Source organism: Silurus aristotelis (genome assembly GCF_946808225.1).
Source record: "Silurus aristotelis genome assembly, chromosome: 10".
In the NCBI taxonomy this organism is placed as follows: domain Eukaryota; kingdom Metazoa; phylum Chordata; class Actinopteri; order Siluriformes; family Siluridae; genus Silurus; species Silurus aristotelis.
In genome coordinates, this window is record NC_139583.1 from 12,257,507 (window position 1) to 12,275,026 (window position 17,520).

General features: G+C 38.2%; 3 protein-coding genes across 7 annotated transcripts in view; 1 reads left to right on the top strand and 2 right to left on the bottom strand.

Annotated features, from left to right (window-relative positions):
* The window catches only part of cUnh11orf16 (chromosome Un C11orf16 homolog), a 237,177-nt gene that overhangs the window by 210,996 nt on the left and 8,661 nt on the right, over positions 1 to 17,520 (top strand). For 3 of the 4 annotated variants that reach the window (XM_083552072.1, XM_083552075.1, XM_083552076.1), the window contains exon 1: positions 17,176 to 17,330. The exons of the other annotated variant lie outside the window; for it this stretch is intronic. The gene's annotated coding sequence lies outside the window, so the exon portion shown is untranslated. Of the gene's footprint in view, positions 1 to 17,175; positions 17,331 to 17,520 lie in introns of those variants that run through there. 4 annotated transcript variants of the gene reach the window in all.
* On the bottom strand, positions 1,596 to 7,168 carry wee1 (WEE1 G2 checkpoint kinase). The gene is made up of 10 exons (XM_083551668.1): positions 6,008 to 7,168; positions 5,411 to 5,616; positions 5,042 to 5,108; positions 4,719 to 4,891; positions 4,217 to 4,485; positions 3,939 to 4,031; positions 3,771 to 3,856; positions 3,301 to 3,471; positions 3,045 to 3,190; positions 1,596 to 2,789 (listed from the first exon to the last, which is right to left on the bottom strand). Exons 1-10 carry the CDS (start codon positions 6,482 to 6,484, stop codon positions 2,633 to 2,635), a joined length of 1,845 nt encoding a protein of 614 aa, XP_083407794.1. The 5' UTR covers positions 6,485 to 7,168; the 3' UTR covers positions 1,596 to 2,632.
* Positions 9,286 to 16,545, bottom strand: znf143b (zinc finger protein 143b). Of its 2 annotated transcripts, none has more exons than XM_083552070.1 (16): positions 16,405 to 16,545; positions 14,651 to 14,766; positions 14,460 to 14,552; positions 14,205 to 14,285; positions 13,787 to 13,867; positions 13,355 to 13,539; positions 13,180 to 13,248; positions 12,959 to 13,075; positions 12,757 to 12,832; positions 12,547 to 12,672; positions 12,259 to 12,438; positions 11,920 to 12,147; positions 11,299 to 11,435; positions 10,733 to 10,888; positions 10,431 to 10,574; positions 9,286 to 9,637 (listed from the first exon to the last, which is right to left on the bottom strand). In XM_083552070.1, the coding sequence occupies exons 2-16, from the start codon at positions 14,757 to 14,759 to the stop codon at positions 9,554 to 9,556; spliced, it is 1,866 nt and encodes a 621-aa protein (XP_083408196.1). In that variant the 5' UTR covers positions 14,760 to 14,766; positions 16,405 to 16,545; the 3' UTR covers positions 9,286 to 9,553. The 2 variants fall into 2 exon arrangements, with proteins under 2 accessions (XP_083408196.1, XP_083408197.1); XM_083552071.1 differs by lacking the exon at positions 16,405 to 16,545 and adding an exon at positions 16,045 to 16,370.

Consider the following 17,520-nt stretch of genomic DNA (forward strand, 5'->3'; position numbering starts at 1 on the left):
TGCAATTACCTTAAGAATCATGTGGAATCAGTGCAATGCAGAAATTAATGTAGATACAGGCCAAACAATGTAAATACCAAATCACCAAATCTGGAAAAGACTGGACAAACAAAAAGGCACACAGGTTGTAGTCAGAATTTGGTGGCAACAGCAAGATTTCATGGACTCAATCTGCCTTGTGTTAACAGTCCATGCTGGTGGAGAAGGTGTAATTGTTTAAGGAATGTTTTTCCCAGATGTTGTATTGGACACCTTACAACAATCATCGATTGAATGTCACATCTTATTTAAGTATTGATGGCTACTTTTAAAGTTAAAATTCGTTCTCATTAAGCAAAAAGATAAGCAAAGTCTTAGATTGGTTTCATGAACATGGCACTTAAGGTAGAATAAGAAATTGACTGCATAAAAGAGTACCTGAAAATTCTGCAAGATGTGTGTGATGTCATTGTCAACATGAACCAGCATTTCAAAGGAATGTTTGCAACATCTTGTGGAATCCACACACCAGAATAAATTGGTTTTCTAAAGTGTATAATCTTAAAAGCTGACAAATGTATTTAAATGTTAGACAAATTGACCTTGATTTGTGAAAGTTTTCAATCACTTTTTTTGTCACCAGTTATGAGTCAACAGCTACACGTTAAATGTAGCTCTTGATGTTACTAAATACCAAAGTATACCTCAATTGGACAGACACCGTAAAAGCCTATGACCTGCTGCCCTCCTTCGGCTGAGGAGGAAGTGGTACATTTTGTACCTTTTCAGCAATCTGTTTGTTCTAGTGTTTAGAACAAACAGATTGCTGAAAAGGTACAAAATGTGAGGTATACTTTGGTATTTAGTAACATTAAGAGCTACATTTAACGTGTAGCTGTTGACTCATAACTGGTGACAAAAAAAGTGATTGAAAACTTTGGGGGGAAAACATTGATTAGCCCAGAAATTTTAAGTGACAATTTTTTTGTGGAAAATATGTGCAAAAAAGACTCTTGTCTGCTTGTAAAGACACTAGGCATTTGTTCATTTATCAGATGAAGAATATGTGCTGTTTATGTGGGGTGGGGGGGTGTCACCTGACCCCAGCATTAACAAGAAATGTGACTCTTCTGTAGCAAAGATGTTTTGACCCACACATTAGTAGTCAAATAAGGCATCGTATTGTCATATCCGATTACTCACTAAAGCACTAAAAGCTAATTGTGCTATACCATAACATCTTAATTCTCATGATTAATTGCAACAAAAGTAATATACAGATAATTCTTTAAAATAACTTCAGTCACTTCGCAAGTCATAATATAATCATTGCCACAATCTATACAATATTAACATACTGTAAAAGCAACTTGTTTTGCATAGATTATTGCAAATAGGTGTCAACTGTGTATAAAAGATTTGTTTTGTGTATTTTAGTTCCAATTTGTTACACTTAGGCTTTTCAATCACCTCAGCATCACTGTTATTCTGTAACATTCCAGACTTTTACTATTCACTTAAACTCCTGAACTCCTCAACCCCTTTACCCATTTCAATATAGTATGGATGTAAAATAAGTATACTACACCCTTTGGCTTGAAATAAGTACAGCAATGAATTGTTGATCTAGTTTATTAAAAGAACATATTTACAAAAAAAAAAACAAGGCTATGGTACAAGATCTAAAAGGGAAACCAAAGAGTACCCTAATAATAGTACAGTGGCAATACAGATTATAAAATGATGACTTTAACTGAAAGCTTTAAAAATGCAATTGTTTTAATGCTACAAACAGGCTTGAGGCTGAAGTCTTATTTTTGCTTACAGTCTAAGGAAACATTTCAACTGGTGATATGAACTTAGGCTAAGTTGCAGTTTCTAAATGTAACCAAATAACATGTTCACATGATCAGTTGTATTCCTGCTCTACATGGAAAAACAAAAAGGCATACGTGGGAAAAGAACGAAATAACCTCTGAGAAAATAATCCAACATGTCTGTATGGCAAAACAAATCAATGATTAGGATGAGGGGAAAAAGAATGATAAAAATTATCAAATTTTCCAACCACAAATGGATACGGACAAACATGAATAGCAGCAGGCTTTCTGGCAAGTTCCCCTCCAAAGTGCTCGGTTTAACGGTAATTGACACATAGGGCCCAACCTTCATTGCTCAACATAAGGCATTTTACAGGCAGTAAGGTGCACAAGTCTTAGGTCTGAAACTTTCACAAATCACTGCTCTAATAAGCAATGACCAACATGCAGACCTCTGTGAAAGTTGGAGAAGAGATGAGGAAAACAAAACAATAAGGAAGTTTTCTACCTTAAGAAATATCTACACGTGAAACGCATGCAAAAACGGAATTTTGCAAAAAGAAACTTGACCATGCAATATAAAGCAGTCCATGGTCAGTAAAAACTGCAAGAGAAGTTTGAACTGAGATTTTCAGTTGCTATGAAAGTGTGATTTTCTTCCATTAAAAATCACCACGCTTTTATCAGAACAGTGTAGAGCACAAACAGTCATGAGAAAATGCATACTGTCCCACCAGGTAGAAAAAGAAAACCCTCCATGTGAAATCTCTGATACAGCACAAATGTTCCTGCACCTGGAAACTCTTCTTTCTCGAATGATTTTTGAAGTTCAGTTAGTAAATTGTGAGGCTTAGAGAGCGGTTCATCTTTTTCCCGATAAGCCGAGAGCTTCTGGAGCTGGACTGGATTGTGGAACGTGTTAGGACTCTGTCTGTAGACAGAACTCTTTCTTCTGCTGCAGCTTTAGCAAGCTGGGCTTTTTTTAGCTCCCTGAAGCAAAAAAGAACAAGACATTAAATGTACATGCTATCTGCTATTTAAAAGGACTGAATAGAAATTAAGAACTTCATTTTACATTTACTTGTATAAAGTATTCGTTCTAGGCACCTTTTAACGTAGAAACTCAGTTTAAGCGAAAGTTGTGGGCAGCTGTTATTCAGGCTTTGAAAATGCATCTCTGTTATAGCTTTAAAGTTCTGATAAAACTAAACAACATATAATGCCACTTTGCAGAAAATCACTTACTTTTGGAGCAGGGCATTCTTGAATTTCTCGGCATTAAGTTCTACACGCAACTGATCAGCATTCATCCTTGAGGCGGTCAGTAGAACAGGGTGCTTAATGAGGTCAGAGGTTGATGGCCGTTGTGTAGGGTCAGGATGAATCATGAGCTGTTAAACAATAGTCAAAAAAATTCTTTGTATTTACTGATGCAAACAAAAAGAAATATGTATTATATACACACACAATTATATATAGTTTTTTTTTTTTTTTTTTTTACCTTTAATAGACTTAAAAATTCTTGCGAGAGCACTTGTGGGATGTGGGGTAGGATTCCCTGTCGGATGTTGTGCCATTGTTCCCCATTTGTTGGCAGAGGCTCGGCTCCAGATGCACTGACGACAGTCAGAGCCAAAGCAAAGATATCTGCCTTAGTCAGGTTACTATAGTCCTGAAAAGAACAAGTGCATACTCAGTACATTAAGCAGGCTAAATACCACACAATCCAACAGCTCAGTTATCTACAAATACAGAAATATTTAAATAATAATAGTAGCATTACAATTTCCTTCACTTATTCATTAATTAAGGACAATTAATTCATTAGAACAAATAGGATCCAGCATGAGAAATCCCTGTGTACAAAGTGAGGCCCATAAAGACTTGTGGCCTCACTTGCAACCTGATATTACATGTCTCCATTAATGCTCTTAAATTAAATTGTGCTATAAAAGAAAACTCATGTTTTACCTCCTGAAGAACTTCGTTAGCCAGGTATCGACTATCACCTTCCTCAACCTGTGGATTGGTCACCCTGGTCACATGGCCTAGGTCACCTAATCAAAAAATGGCTGTCAGTTGATTTGCGATAAAACAAAGCTGCGCTGCACGTAAACAGAACAGTTAACGTGTGCATACCTATTTTGTATACCACATTAGTGCTGGGTCCATCTTCCTCATCTTCAAACTCCTCAACACTCACTGCAGACTTCCTTGAAATAAATATGTTACCTGAAAGGAAAAAAAAAATAAAATAAATCGATCCAATTTTAAATACAATGCAACATTAATTGTCTATTCAATGAAAATAAAATAAAGTAGCCTACAGACGTCTAAAACATGGCACTCTGCAAATTCAATAAACAGCAAAGGGGAAAACTATTCAACTGCAATAATATTCTATGAGAACAACTCACTTGGCTTAATGTCCATGTGCACAAGCGCTGTCGAGTGGATGTACTTGAGTCCGCGAGAGACCTGCAGCAACAGGTCCTTCAGTTCCAGCTCAGACAGAAAGTGCATGCATCTGTAGTTCTCAGCAATAGCATCAGACAAGGTGCCACCATTGCAGTATTCATTCTGGATCAGCATGTGGTCATCTTCAGCCCAGGCAGAATAATATCTCACCACATGAGGGTGTTGTCCGAGAACTGCATGTGCATAGACCTCACGAAGTGCATTTTGCCTGTGGTTCGTTGAACAAATAAAACAAGGCACAGTAAGCTTCCTAGTCTAATAAAAAGGTATTGTATAAATCTTTTTCCATATTCATTTTTAACTATACAACTTCAAAGCAACTTGTATTAAAAAGCACAATATAGCCGAAACAGATAATGCCATGAATATAGCAACAACAACTTTTGTTTATTTAAATATAAAGTTTGAAATACGCAGTCAATACGAGCAATTATTACTTACTCATCCACAGATCCTGCCAAAGGTTTCTTGGAACGCTTAATTGCATAGATGCAGCCATCTAATCTTTTTACACATTTGAACACGGAGCCAAACTGCCCAGAACCAATCTTTTCAAGTTCATGAAACTCTGATGCATATCTGGACATCATGTTACTCTCCATCATTGTAATTCTCTGTTTAAATAAAGGGCATCTTATTATAATAATAATAATAATAAACACATTACCACAAACAAACATTTAGAATTATGTCTTTTCAGGTGTGATTTAAATAATGAGCATTTTTTTTCGCTAATGAGAAAAATGCAAAAAAATAAAGTCTACCTTTGAAGGTGGAATAATATCCTCCTCAATCTCAGCATCACTGGCCTCCATGTCCTCTCCACAGGAGCTGGAACACAATGTAAAAAATGCGGATAATTATTACACATCACACACCAGGGGGCAGTAGAGAGAAACTTGAGGGGAAGCACGTGGCGTAGGAATGCACGAGAGGATTTGGTGTCTGTAACCTGGGCAGTAAACGGATTTAACGAACCTCATTACAAACTGTACATAAAAAAAAAAAAACATCAGACCTTCAGACGGCACGTCAACTCAGGAGACTGTTAAACTCTACAGTATATCTAATATAGGCACATTAAACAAAACAGGCACAACAAAAAGTAGTCAGAACTGAATAAAAGTACTTACTCATTCCAGTGAGAGCGCTTTCTATTGTTTCTTTGTTGAGCTGATGACTGGACGACCACCGAGTCCGGGGTGAAGGGGTTAATGTTGACCAGAGGTGTTTGGTTTCGCCTTCCGTCGAGACTCGCCTTTCCTTTGGAATCCACATTCTTGAAGAGAGCGACTCGCCTGCTCGTAGAGCCCGAAGTCCTGGCTCTGGACAGCAGACTCTGCAACACAAGGCAAAGGTGAAAAACGTGACCAAAACTAAAATATTCATAAATGCATTTCCTTGAAGAGACACACGGATATGTAGATGTCTGGTATTAAAGGCAAGCAAATCATGGATCCTGAACCCTGACACACTGTAATCACAGAGATGATTCATGGTGTGTGAACAGCATTACGTCATGTGTACTGTAGGTAATAACTGGGTCACTGAGTTCTTAAGTCTAACACCTGCAGGGGAGGAACTGTAGCATGGCTTGTTGAGACTGGATGAAAAATAAAAAACCCGTGTTGAATTCACAACATTATTGCACGTCTGTCATGTAGTACTCTCTTAGGAGAAAAAGTTTATACTCTCATTATACTTTATTAACAATCAAATCTAAGACAAACCTTCGGGGTGTGTGGAGTGTCGAACAGCCGCAGTTTCCTGAAGGTTTTATGGGGTGGGGTATCAGGGCAGTCGGGAACGGGTGAGCTCGAACCCTCCGCGTCGTCCTGGGCGCACGTCCTCTCCGGCGAGCTGTCGTAGGCGCGCGGACTCTTCCTCGGCGATGGCGAGCCTTTCACACAGAAACTCACTTTCAGATGGGACGGAGAGCCGAAGCCTTCCTCGTCCCAAGACTCGGCGTCATCGTCGTCTCGGGTCCGGCTCAGCGGGCTGCTGTTTAACTCGTCGGGTCGCTTGTCCGTGCTGCTTCGCCGCAGGGACAGCGGAGAATCCAGCTCGGTGAAGCCGGACTCGGCCCCGGTGCTGCTGTTGGCCTCCTCGATACTGTCCTCTTCGCCGTCGCTGTTCGAGAACTGCAGCTTCTGGCGAATGGGTCGGTTTGGGGAAAAGTCTGCGTGCCGTCGGCAGCTGAAACTCATCTCGGCCAGCAGAGAACTCTCTTTTTCGGAGAGTTGCACAAAACCGACAACAGACGCACACGTTTATATGGTGTACTCGAACGCTATTATCAGTGAATAAACTTACGTTAACAGTAAGAAGAAAATACGTAAACTACGCATTTCCAGCAAACGCGATCCACTCAAACTTACGGGAGACTCAGTGAGCTCCCGGCGGAGATCTAACGACTTATCTCAAACCAGTGATCCACTTCGGGAAATACAACTCCCTCTAAACTTGTCACTTGAGTAAAATGCGTCTCTTCCGCAGTCAAATTGCGACAATACAATCAAGTCTCAATCCCAAAATCCACACAACCGAGTTACACCAGCTCTTACCGACTGAACTCACTCGCTAACTCAGAGCACAGCGGCCAAGTTTGAAAAAAAAAAATGGCTTCTTCTTCTTCTCCGAGTCTCCCAAACTCCAGACGAGTCAGTACGCTAAAAGCGAAATGTAATGTCCGCGAAATACAACGTTACGTTATAAGATCAAAGTAAATAAAGCGGGGGAAAAAAAACGATCAATACGCAAATACTTAAAATTATACCGAATATATTCGATTTTGTTTACGAAACTAGTTTGAATGGCGAACGCTACTCCTCCCACCTACAACAAGCGTGCTCACAGTGTTCCCGCGACCGTTGGTCAAATGACTCACTGTCGACCAATCAGAGTGCGGCTCGAAGTTTGAATGATGGGCGGCTCCAGAGCGTCGACGTCATCGCCTGTGGGGTTTTGCAACCTGGTCGGAGAGGGGCGCTCGTGTCGACTGGCGCGAAAGGCGCGCTTTGATCTCTCTCTAATCTCGTTTCTACAGAACGATCTTTCTTTCATTGTTATGGAAATTTAAATTAGGATTAGGTAAGTTTGTACTTTTTACTTTTATAACATTTTACGTAGGGAAACCTAACTCATCCTGTCTACACAGAACACCCTTATAATTACTTAATCTAGTAATACAGCTAATCAATATGATCCTGGTGTCGAAACGTCACTATAAAGTCCTTTCACTCAGATGTTAGGACACGTTTATAAATGATGTTTATTAGGGTCTAGTGCCTCCCCAGATTAGCCACGTGGGTTTCGAGTGTCTCCATTATTAAAAGGAACAACACTACCAATCTTCCCGCGGGGGTTTACCACCTGCAGGAGGGAACGTAAGGGACGGTGCTGTGAGGATTGGGCAGCAGTCGAAGGCGGGGGCCTGCTTAGACTGCTGCCCCCGCGACCCGAATTACGGATAAGCGGGAGAAAATGAATGAATGAATGAACACTACCAACTTGTTATACGTTTAATAAAATGTGTCAAATAAAACATCAAAATAAAATTTTAAAGCAAACACTTGGCTACAAAGCTTTCCAGAATCTGGATGTGTAGAAAAAGTGTATACAGAGTATATATATAGAGTATTTCTATACTGTTAAAAGAAGTGACATGAGGTAGAGAATGAGCACAACACGCCAAAACACTGATTGCATTTTTGTTTTCCTAGTGTATTATTAAAACCTTTTTTTTCCCCTGGAATGTTGTTTTTTCATTTTTTTGAACACTCATGAAATCTAATTGCTGGTGCCAGCAGGATACTTAAAGAGAGGGCAAGTAAAATGTGCTGTACCTAAACCAGTAGTATCTGGTACAAAAATCACACACACACACACACACACACACATTATATATAGTGGGACACACAGTGGAACCTCGGAGCTCGCGACCTCGCATGCTCGCGACCTCGCATGCTCGCGACCCTCGCGACCTCTCATTCAGATCGGCTCGTGAGCAACCGCGAGCTGCTCAAAACGCTAGTTTTAACATTTCTAATCAAGGTTTATCTCATTAAAATTTTCTAAAAAATGCTTTAAAACTATTTGTATTATGTATTATTATACTGTACTTCTCTACTGTATACTTTACTGTACCTGTACTTTATTTTTTTTTAATTAAGCATTGTAATTGCTGTTAATTTACATAAAGTATTGTAAAATAGTCTAATAATTAAGTGTTATGAAGTGAAATAGTCTTATTTACTCATTTAAATCGATTTCGTAGTGTTCTTTGGGTTTTTACTGGGTTGGAAGGGGCGTATCAAAAGGTCGCGAAAATTCGGAACTCGCGACCGGTCTTGGTCCCTAACCCTCGCGAGCGCCGAGGTTCCACTAATATATATATATATATATATATATATATATATATATATATATATATATATATATATATATATATATATATATATATATATATATATATACACACACACACACACACACACACACAAATATATTAATAATATATATAATATTATATTAATAATATATATTATAATATATATACACATACATACATATACACATATACACACATATATATATAGTCTATTTCCATTGACTGATTGCTGATAGATTTTATTTTTCCAAACCATTTACATCAATACACAGTGTCCCCACTGGGCTAAAAACGTAATCCCTCATCAAACAGTAACATGTTCCTCTTAATATATAGGAATAGTTGCCTTTTGCTCATTGTTCCACATTAACTGTATGTACTGGTCAGCAATGCAGTCATGACGAGCTTGTTATTGTACGGTCCTAGTTATTTTTGAGATTAAGTGTAAAATTGTTGTTGTATGTACCAACTTTGTCCAGGGGAAATTTTTTGTTTCACTGTGTTGTTTATATGGTTAAAAGGACAAGAACCCATGTGACTTGAGAAAAAGCAGCACAACCAGGAAACTGCATACCTGCATGATAGGCAGTGTGTATAAAATGGCAGGTATGAAGAAAATGTTGTTCAATTTTCATTTATTAAGATCCTAAAAAGTCAAGTATTCAATAGAAGAATCAAATACATATTTACAGCAAAAACTCCAGTTTCAAAACATTATGTACATAAATCCACACAAAAATATATTCAATTCAGTCCTCTTCAAACAGAGCAATCATGATGCTAGCAAATTTTTTTGGATACTTGACTTTCTCAGTTGTTCACTGCAAGCACATGCATGCGCACGAACATCCGGCACACACATGGTGCCTTAATTGAAGGTCATGCTTTAATCATCTAGGCCTGGGGTTTCTCCTTGTTGAATGCGTGATGCGATTCTGATGGCCTCCTCCAGTGAAGGCTGGTCTCTAAGCTGCAAACAAAAGCAACACAAGAATTAAAACGAACACTTTCTAGTACGAAACAAAATCATTTTATTTAATTCTTTTTTTTGTTGTGCGATTGCAATTTATATGGAAACAATTATCTGCCTTAATCACAACATCTGTATTTTTTTTAATACACATGAACAGGCTGTAATTTTTTAATTCACCTTAATTAGCAGTCTCAATCAGTATCTAACAATCCAGAAGCAAGAAATGTTTCATGCAAATTCATGACCTTTATCTATATGAATAGAATGGGAAAACAAGACATGTTTGACCATGTATGCTGTTGCTGCTTTTAAACTAAAATGTTGTGCAGTTTGAAAATTTTTAACCTATAGATCACTCTTTGAATCAATGCCTACTTCAGTCACTAGTAGGGCTCTCTAATGAGAAGGAATTGACAGACCAATTCGAGATGAATGGTTTGAGATGGTTTGATGAGTTTACATTAAATGGGTATGTTAAACCCCAATCAGCAGAAAGAAGTAACAGTTTAGTCAGGGAAAGCCTAAAACATTTGTGTAGTTTAAATATGAATGTAAAATAATAAACTGGTAGGAACTGGTTAGAACACTACTCAGGTTCTCGAACTAAACGTTTCAGTTAAACCCAATCTGTACTCCACACCCTTGTACCATAAACACCACAAGCTTCATCACATAAACAAAGGATTTGGGTAATTGAACAGCTCCACCCCAAATAGGATTTAAGGATAATCCTTACATTGCTTGCTTAAAAGCTCTGTAAACAAATTGAACTGTGTGTATATATATATACCTGTACAGCAATGTGTGTGCCATTAGAGGTAGCCAACAGAGTAACTGGATGTGGGCTGGTGGATACCACTGGCCGCTGCTGCTCCTGCACCAGATCTCCATCCTCAGTCTGGAACACAGACAGATCTGGTGTCACAATTGCTACCTACAAAACAAATAAAAACAAAGACATGTCAGCAAACACACAGGATTAACAGTACACATTAGCTGAGCACTTAGATTAGTTGAATGAATGCAAATACTGATTAAGAGAAATACGTTTTGAAAAGAAAGAAAGTAGAAGAAGGAAACGTGAGCCAATACCTGTCCCTCTGTGCCATCTGCAGAAACCATAGTGACAGAATGACCTTCTCCATGAGAAAGCATTGCCTCATGGGCAGGGATGGTTATAGTCGTTCCTTCTTGTGTTACCATCGTTATTGTGCCACTCATCGCTTGAACGTCTGCCTGAGAAAAAACCTGGATGGACAGTGAAAATATTAATTATTTATAATTTCTATGCAATACATTACCAGGTTAAGGGTATCAAATAAAAAAAAAATCCATAATGAAACTTAAGATATAGAGATAAAGAGAGTGATAGGGGGGGGGGGGGGTAGTGTTTGTGTGTGTTAATTGATTGTCGTAATGACTGATTGCTAGCTGTTAACTTCCAATTCCCCATTTAACTTGTGATAAAATCATTCATCACACAAGGTCTTTTCAAGCTGCACAAATTAATCAAATTCTAATTGACACATTCCTTGTTGTCAGGCTTTCAATTTAACAAACATTTAACACAAATAATTAAACCAATATCTGTATAAAAGCAAAACTAATCAGAGCATGATCATAATGTACATATGACTTTGATATTTAACTCTACTGACCTGCTGTGTGCCGTCTTGAGATATGAGTGCTACGTGCTGCTGACTCATGATCTCTGTTCCTGCTGAAACCTGCTCTGATCCGCCATCATCCTCCACTACAGTAGGGGTAAATGTTAGTGCAGGGTCATCAATGGCCTCTAAAAAAAAATATTAACACAGAGTCAAGTCTCGAGAAAGAAACCTAAACTAAACTAAACCTAACACCTATTCATTTTTAGCTAACAATCTATAAAGCTGCACACTTTATTTATTTTATATATTTATCTGATAGAATAGCTTAGAATGGAAATCTGATAAATATCTTATGGAAAGACATTCTCAAAAACATCTAAGAATTTATAACAATTAGGATTAAATATTTGGGCAAAAATACAAACATTTTCCTTCAGTTTCCAGCAGCAGCTTGTTTTTTAAATGGCTGATTAACACAGTGAAATCAACCTTCAATGCAAGACACATTTATTCACAACATCCTTTCTGTACTCAGATATATATATATATATATATATATATATATATATATATATATATATTAAAAACCCAAGTAGTATTAATTTAATATACTTTTATTACAGATGAAAATGTTCGATCAAGTTGCGATCAATCATGTTTTGCACTGACCTGTTGGTGGCTCAAAGTAGGCCTCCTGCTCCTCCTCAATGGGCTCGGTATCGTTGTGTGCTGTGCGTTTGTGCATAGCTAATGTGGAGATCTGCTTGTAGGTCTTCCCGCAGTGGTTGCAGTTGTAGGGCTTGCACGGAGTATGGACTACATGATGCTTGTAAAGACTTGAGTACTCAGTGAAGCGCTTGTCACAGCCAGGTACTGTGCACACATATGGCTTCTCACCTACAGATCAAAACAAAAAATGTATTTATTGGCATCCAAATACTCATTACAAGAATGTGGTTTATAATAAAAAAAAAAAAAAAAAATTCAAAATAAAAAAAAAGGAGATACCTGTGTGGATTCTCATGTGGTTTTTGTAGTTGGTAGCACTAGCAAAGGCTCTTCCACAGTTGGGTTCAGAGCAGTAGTACGGCCTCTCGCCAGTGTGTGTTCGAATGTGAACCTTTCTGATATTTGAGGTGGTGAAAGATCTTCCACAACCTTCAAATGGGCACTTGAAGGGCTTCTCCCCTGCACATACAATCTTAATCTTAAACCAACACCACTTTTTTTACAAACAACATTTAGGATAAATGCTATTTGTTGTCATAGGCAGTACACTGTCTAAAGAAAACGCACCGGTGTGTGTTCTTGTGTGTTTTTGTAGGTCTCCAGATGTCTTGAAAGACTTAAGGCAGTTGAGCTCCTGACAGCGATATGGTTTTTCACCAGTGTGTGTTCGAACATGACTTTTTAAGCCATATCCTGTTAGTTTAAATTAAACCAGTATTAATAATTATACACAAAAATAATAAACACATTATGGTGTGTTTGGATCTGATACAGTACCAGTTGCAAACTTTTTTCCACAACCCAGATGGTCACATGTGTATGGTTTATCCCCAGTATGTGATCGCTCATGTACCTTTTGGGGGGAAAAAAAGACTAAATTTGTGACAGTATTTATTAAAACTTTAAGATTTGAAGCAAATACAAATAAACAGCTGTTATGGCTTTAATTGAGCTGCACTCTAAGCAGTCAACACTTTACCTTCAAATGATGCGCTGTTGTGTAGAGTTTTCCACAGCCCTCATGTTCACATCGAAAAGCTTTTTCCCCAATATGCTGCACTCTTGGAGACCTGCTTTCTTGACCCTGGAGTACAATCTGAACACATAAGACACAGCAATTTTACAAAAACACTTCATATGGAATGCACAAGGTCCAATGCAAACTAAATCATGGCTGATCAGAAATAAAACAGACTGCACCTGCATATGTACACTTCCATCAGTGTCGCCTCTACTGAGCAGCCCTGTGCCACATTCTGTTCCCTCCATCTGAAAGAGCAAGTCAGATATATTAGAATTGCTTCATATTTTTTTTTTGCAGGAACATTAATACAATACAGACATTCTTATTGTTATGAGAGGTTTTAATTATAACCTTGGCAGAATACTGTTCCAGCACACTAATGGTGTCAGGGTCAATGGTTCCCTCTGCTTGCAGGTCTGCCACTGTGCCATCAGCCTGAATAGCCAATATGGTGCTCGACTGGGGCATGTGCTGGATGTAGGCAGTTGTACCATCCTCTAACTGGACAGCCTGTAATCCACCCTGATCATATGTGTCTGAAAATAATCAGATGCTTTTTATTAATATTAATTAATTTATCATATTAAATATGTAGTATTTAGTACATTTGATTTAGCAGATTTAAACAATTGGGTGTGTAATTCAATTCCAGTGAGAACTTCATTTTCCCAAAGTGTATATTTGCACAACACAAACAGAATACCAGAAGAGAGCTGAAAAGCACTGTGAATAAATTAATTCTGTACATTCTGTATAAAATATTAACTTCTGGTATAGATGTACCTTTGGGAGCGTGAATGTAGGCTGTTGTTCCATCCTCTAGTTGCACAGTTTGGCCATCCTCTAGTCTTAGACCTTCTGCACCTTAAAGTTATGTGAAAGTAAAAAGATGTCTTAAATTACTAAACAGGATGGGTTCCCCTTTTGAGTCTGGCTTCACTTAAGGTTTCTTCCTTATAACACCTAAAGGAGTTTTTCCTTGCCACAGTCGCCCCAAGCTGCTCATCAGACAAAAATACACATCATTCACCTTAATTCTTAGATTCTGTAAAGCAGCTTTGAGACAATGTAAATTGTGAAAGGCGCTTTTGAAATAAACCTGACTTGACATGTAAGGTTTGCATTTTACATTATAAATGATTAATCAGTGGAGCACAAACAAATCAATAGCCCAAGATAATTTTTAACTTGTGTAAGGTACCTGCTTTCGGCATTGGTAAGTGCTGCACATACGCCGCAGATCCATCCTCCAACTGGATCACCTGTCCTTCCATTATCTTATCTTAAAAATAAGATAACACGAAAGTAAAAATTAAGATCTATTTAAAAAATAACAACATAAAGCTTGTTTCTAAGAATATATCCCTAAAACTACAACAAGCATTTTTGCATTCATTTAAATAACTGAAATGCCTGCAAATATGATACATTTAATGGTAATTTCCCATTTCTATACCTTTAGGGCTGTGCTGTATGTATGCAGTGGAGCCATCTACCAGTGTCACTGCCTGCAAGCTCACTGTATCCATTGCCTCAATGTGGTCAGTGTCTGCAAAGCAAAAGTTCAAAAGTTACAGACCTGTGCTGAAACAAAGAAGGGTAACACAAATAAAAGAAAAGCCTACTTAAATTAAATAGTTATCCCACCTCCAACCGTCACAGCCTCAGCGAGGCAAAGAGTGACCTGCTGTGGATCACCATCTACGCTTTGGAACTCCATGCTCTGGGTGTCCCGATTCACCTGGGCCAAGAGCATGGTCTATCTGTGAAAAGCATCCAGTCAACATTTTTACAATTGGGGACGGTGAAACAGGCTGGTAATGTCTGATAAACAAGCCGTCTGTGGTTTAAAGGTGTGCCGATGTCCATTTGTAATTTAGTTATGAGCAACAAGGTTGAGGGCAATGTGGTGTACACTGGAAGTACAAATAAGTGACTTCTGTTCATATTAAATGTGCAAAGTATCTTTGATTGGAAAAAACAAAGGCACTGTGATTAGCATTGCCATCTAGTCCACAGTTCTGCCCTGGGTTACTTTATGTATTGAGTTTCCAATAAAGATGTTATCCTACAGTTGAAAAACATGCATGTAAACAGTTGTCTATGCTAACAAGCCATAGGCGTGACTGTGTTTGTGAATGTCTGTATATCCAATAAAGTGATGGTTTTTCAGCATAATCTGGGGGGATATTTGCCCATCTTGAGCCTTGACAGGGTTCGGTTCAGGATTCCATATTTAGGTAAAGCAATTCATTAATATGAATTAGCAAAGACCAAATAAATAGCAAATATATCAATGAGAAAGATTTCTATCGTGGAAATCGACATCCTACAAAATTACTTTTTTTTTTTTTTACTCAGTTTCTGAACTGATGATACATTCAGTAACAGGTCTATGTGGTGGAAATGACAGCTTTTCTGGAATTAGGAAACTGTCCCTCTTTTAAACCAAATCTGTCATTTTGTCAATGTTAAGGACCAGTTATCTAGTGAGGTAATACAACTACATAACTATCGCAAGAAACCAATACCTGCACTTATATCGAAACGACTTATATCGAACTTACACCTGCACTTATATCGATACATGCACGCGTATATTTTCTTAGAGGAACCACTAAGCCAAGTCAAATGTCATGACAAGACTATTTGAGTTTCTGAAAGTTAGATATGTATGATTATTATAGACCAGACGAAAATTAAACTATTCATTAGAACTCCGTATCCTTATATAAATCCCGAGACTGCATTAACGCCAAGTACGCGCCTTTCCTAGCTAGCTAACCACTTTAGCCTCATGTGAAACATCATCCGGTTAGACGTTTTTGGCTACAAAACACAGCAACTACAATGCTGTGAAATTAAATCGTTTGTTAAGATGCGTTTTTTAACAGCGGAAAACATGTCGAAATTAAAAGGTTAACAAAACAGACCGCAGTCCCTGTCTGGCTAATTAGTGACCAGCTAGCTAGCTATGCTAGTTTGACATGTTAGCAAATAAGCTAAAAGGTCCAGGTTTTAGACATCTGCGAGAAATTTACTTTTTATTCGGTGTTATATCGATGTGTTCTCCTGTACCAGACCTATTAATGCTGTTTTAAAATGTACGTTATATTTCTAAAATATATATAAGTAAAGATGCTGTAAGCAAGCGCTAGCTCCGCTCAGTTGAAGAACCACAACAGGAAGGTTAACATCGTTGCAACGGATAAGAACACTGCGTTCAACCGCCTCTAATAAATAAAACATCGTTTCCTGATGCGTTTGAATTGTTTCTTTATTGAAAACAAGCTTTTCCCGGATGCTCCACGACATTTCCATCGGCGCCTTCTCCCTCTCCTCGGCGTCTGAGGAAATAAGGCACACTGGGTAAAAAAAAAAAACCACATTTATATACTAACCTCCAAAAATTTTCCAACAATCCCTCCGTGCGACCGCCATGCATCAGGGCAGGAAACGCTCTGCAGAGAACACAACCCCGGAACATGAATAACCATACGATGCTCGTCGATAAGGCGGGATGTAGTCCTACATTCGATCATTCGTTTGGCTCTCGGAGACTTCGAGCTGTTATCCTCGCATTCCGATTGGCTAGAAATATGTTAACGCTTCGATTCTAAAGATTATTCAGAGTCAGGGGCACCACGAGAACGCCGTGTTGGGCTCTCTGTCGCGTTGTGAGCGATTTATATAGACGAGTGTCATCTAGGCACGCAAGGAGACCATGCTTTACTTTCCGACGAGTCCAGGAGACTGTTACCCCGCGCTTTCACCTTTGCAAGAGTGACATTTTTTGGTAGTTCTTGGTGAAAAACAGAAAGTTGTTCATGTTCTAAACGCGTGTTGGCGGCCATTTTGGATCGAATGTCGGTCATAAAGCAGTGAGGTTGTATGGGCAATGCAGTGCACACGGGGAATTCCGTGTACAGGGTGTTCACTTGTATTAAATGTGTGTAGAGATTGTAGCCGACTACTTAATGAACCAAATACTTTAGATTTATAGTATAAATATGAATAAAATATAAATATTTAACTGTGTTAAACATTCTGTATACAAGTCGCCAGAATTATTATTAATAGGTAGTACTTACAATTACCTGTAATCTAATATTAATGAGTGTTTATTGAGTGTAACACACACACACACACACACACACACACACACTTTCTTTCCTGAAGGTGTCATTTAAGGCTTAGGTGCTTCCAAGTATTTTACCAAAAGTATGTGGACACCTGATCATCACACCCATCCCAGTCCAAAACTATGGACCTAGAGGAACATTCTCTTACAATATTATGTCAACACTTTGAAGAAATCTTACATACAGTCAGGATGTGATTTTCAGTGGTCCATATATTTTTGTTCTTATAAAATTTAAAGTTGTCCAAACTCTTAATTTTTTGTGTTCTGCACGAATGGCATATTTCAAAGGCTATTAAAAGTTGCTTTGAATGAATTGCATTATTGGACTATGCCAAAATCTAGCAAAAATCTAGCAATATTTTTAATCGCTACA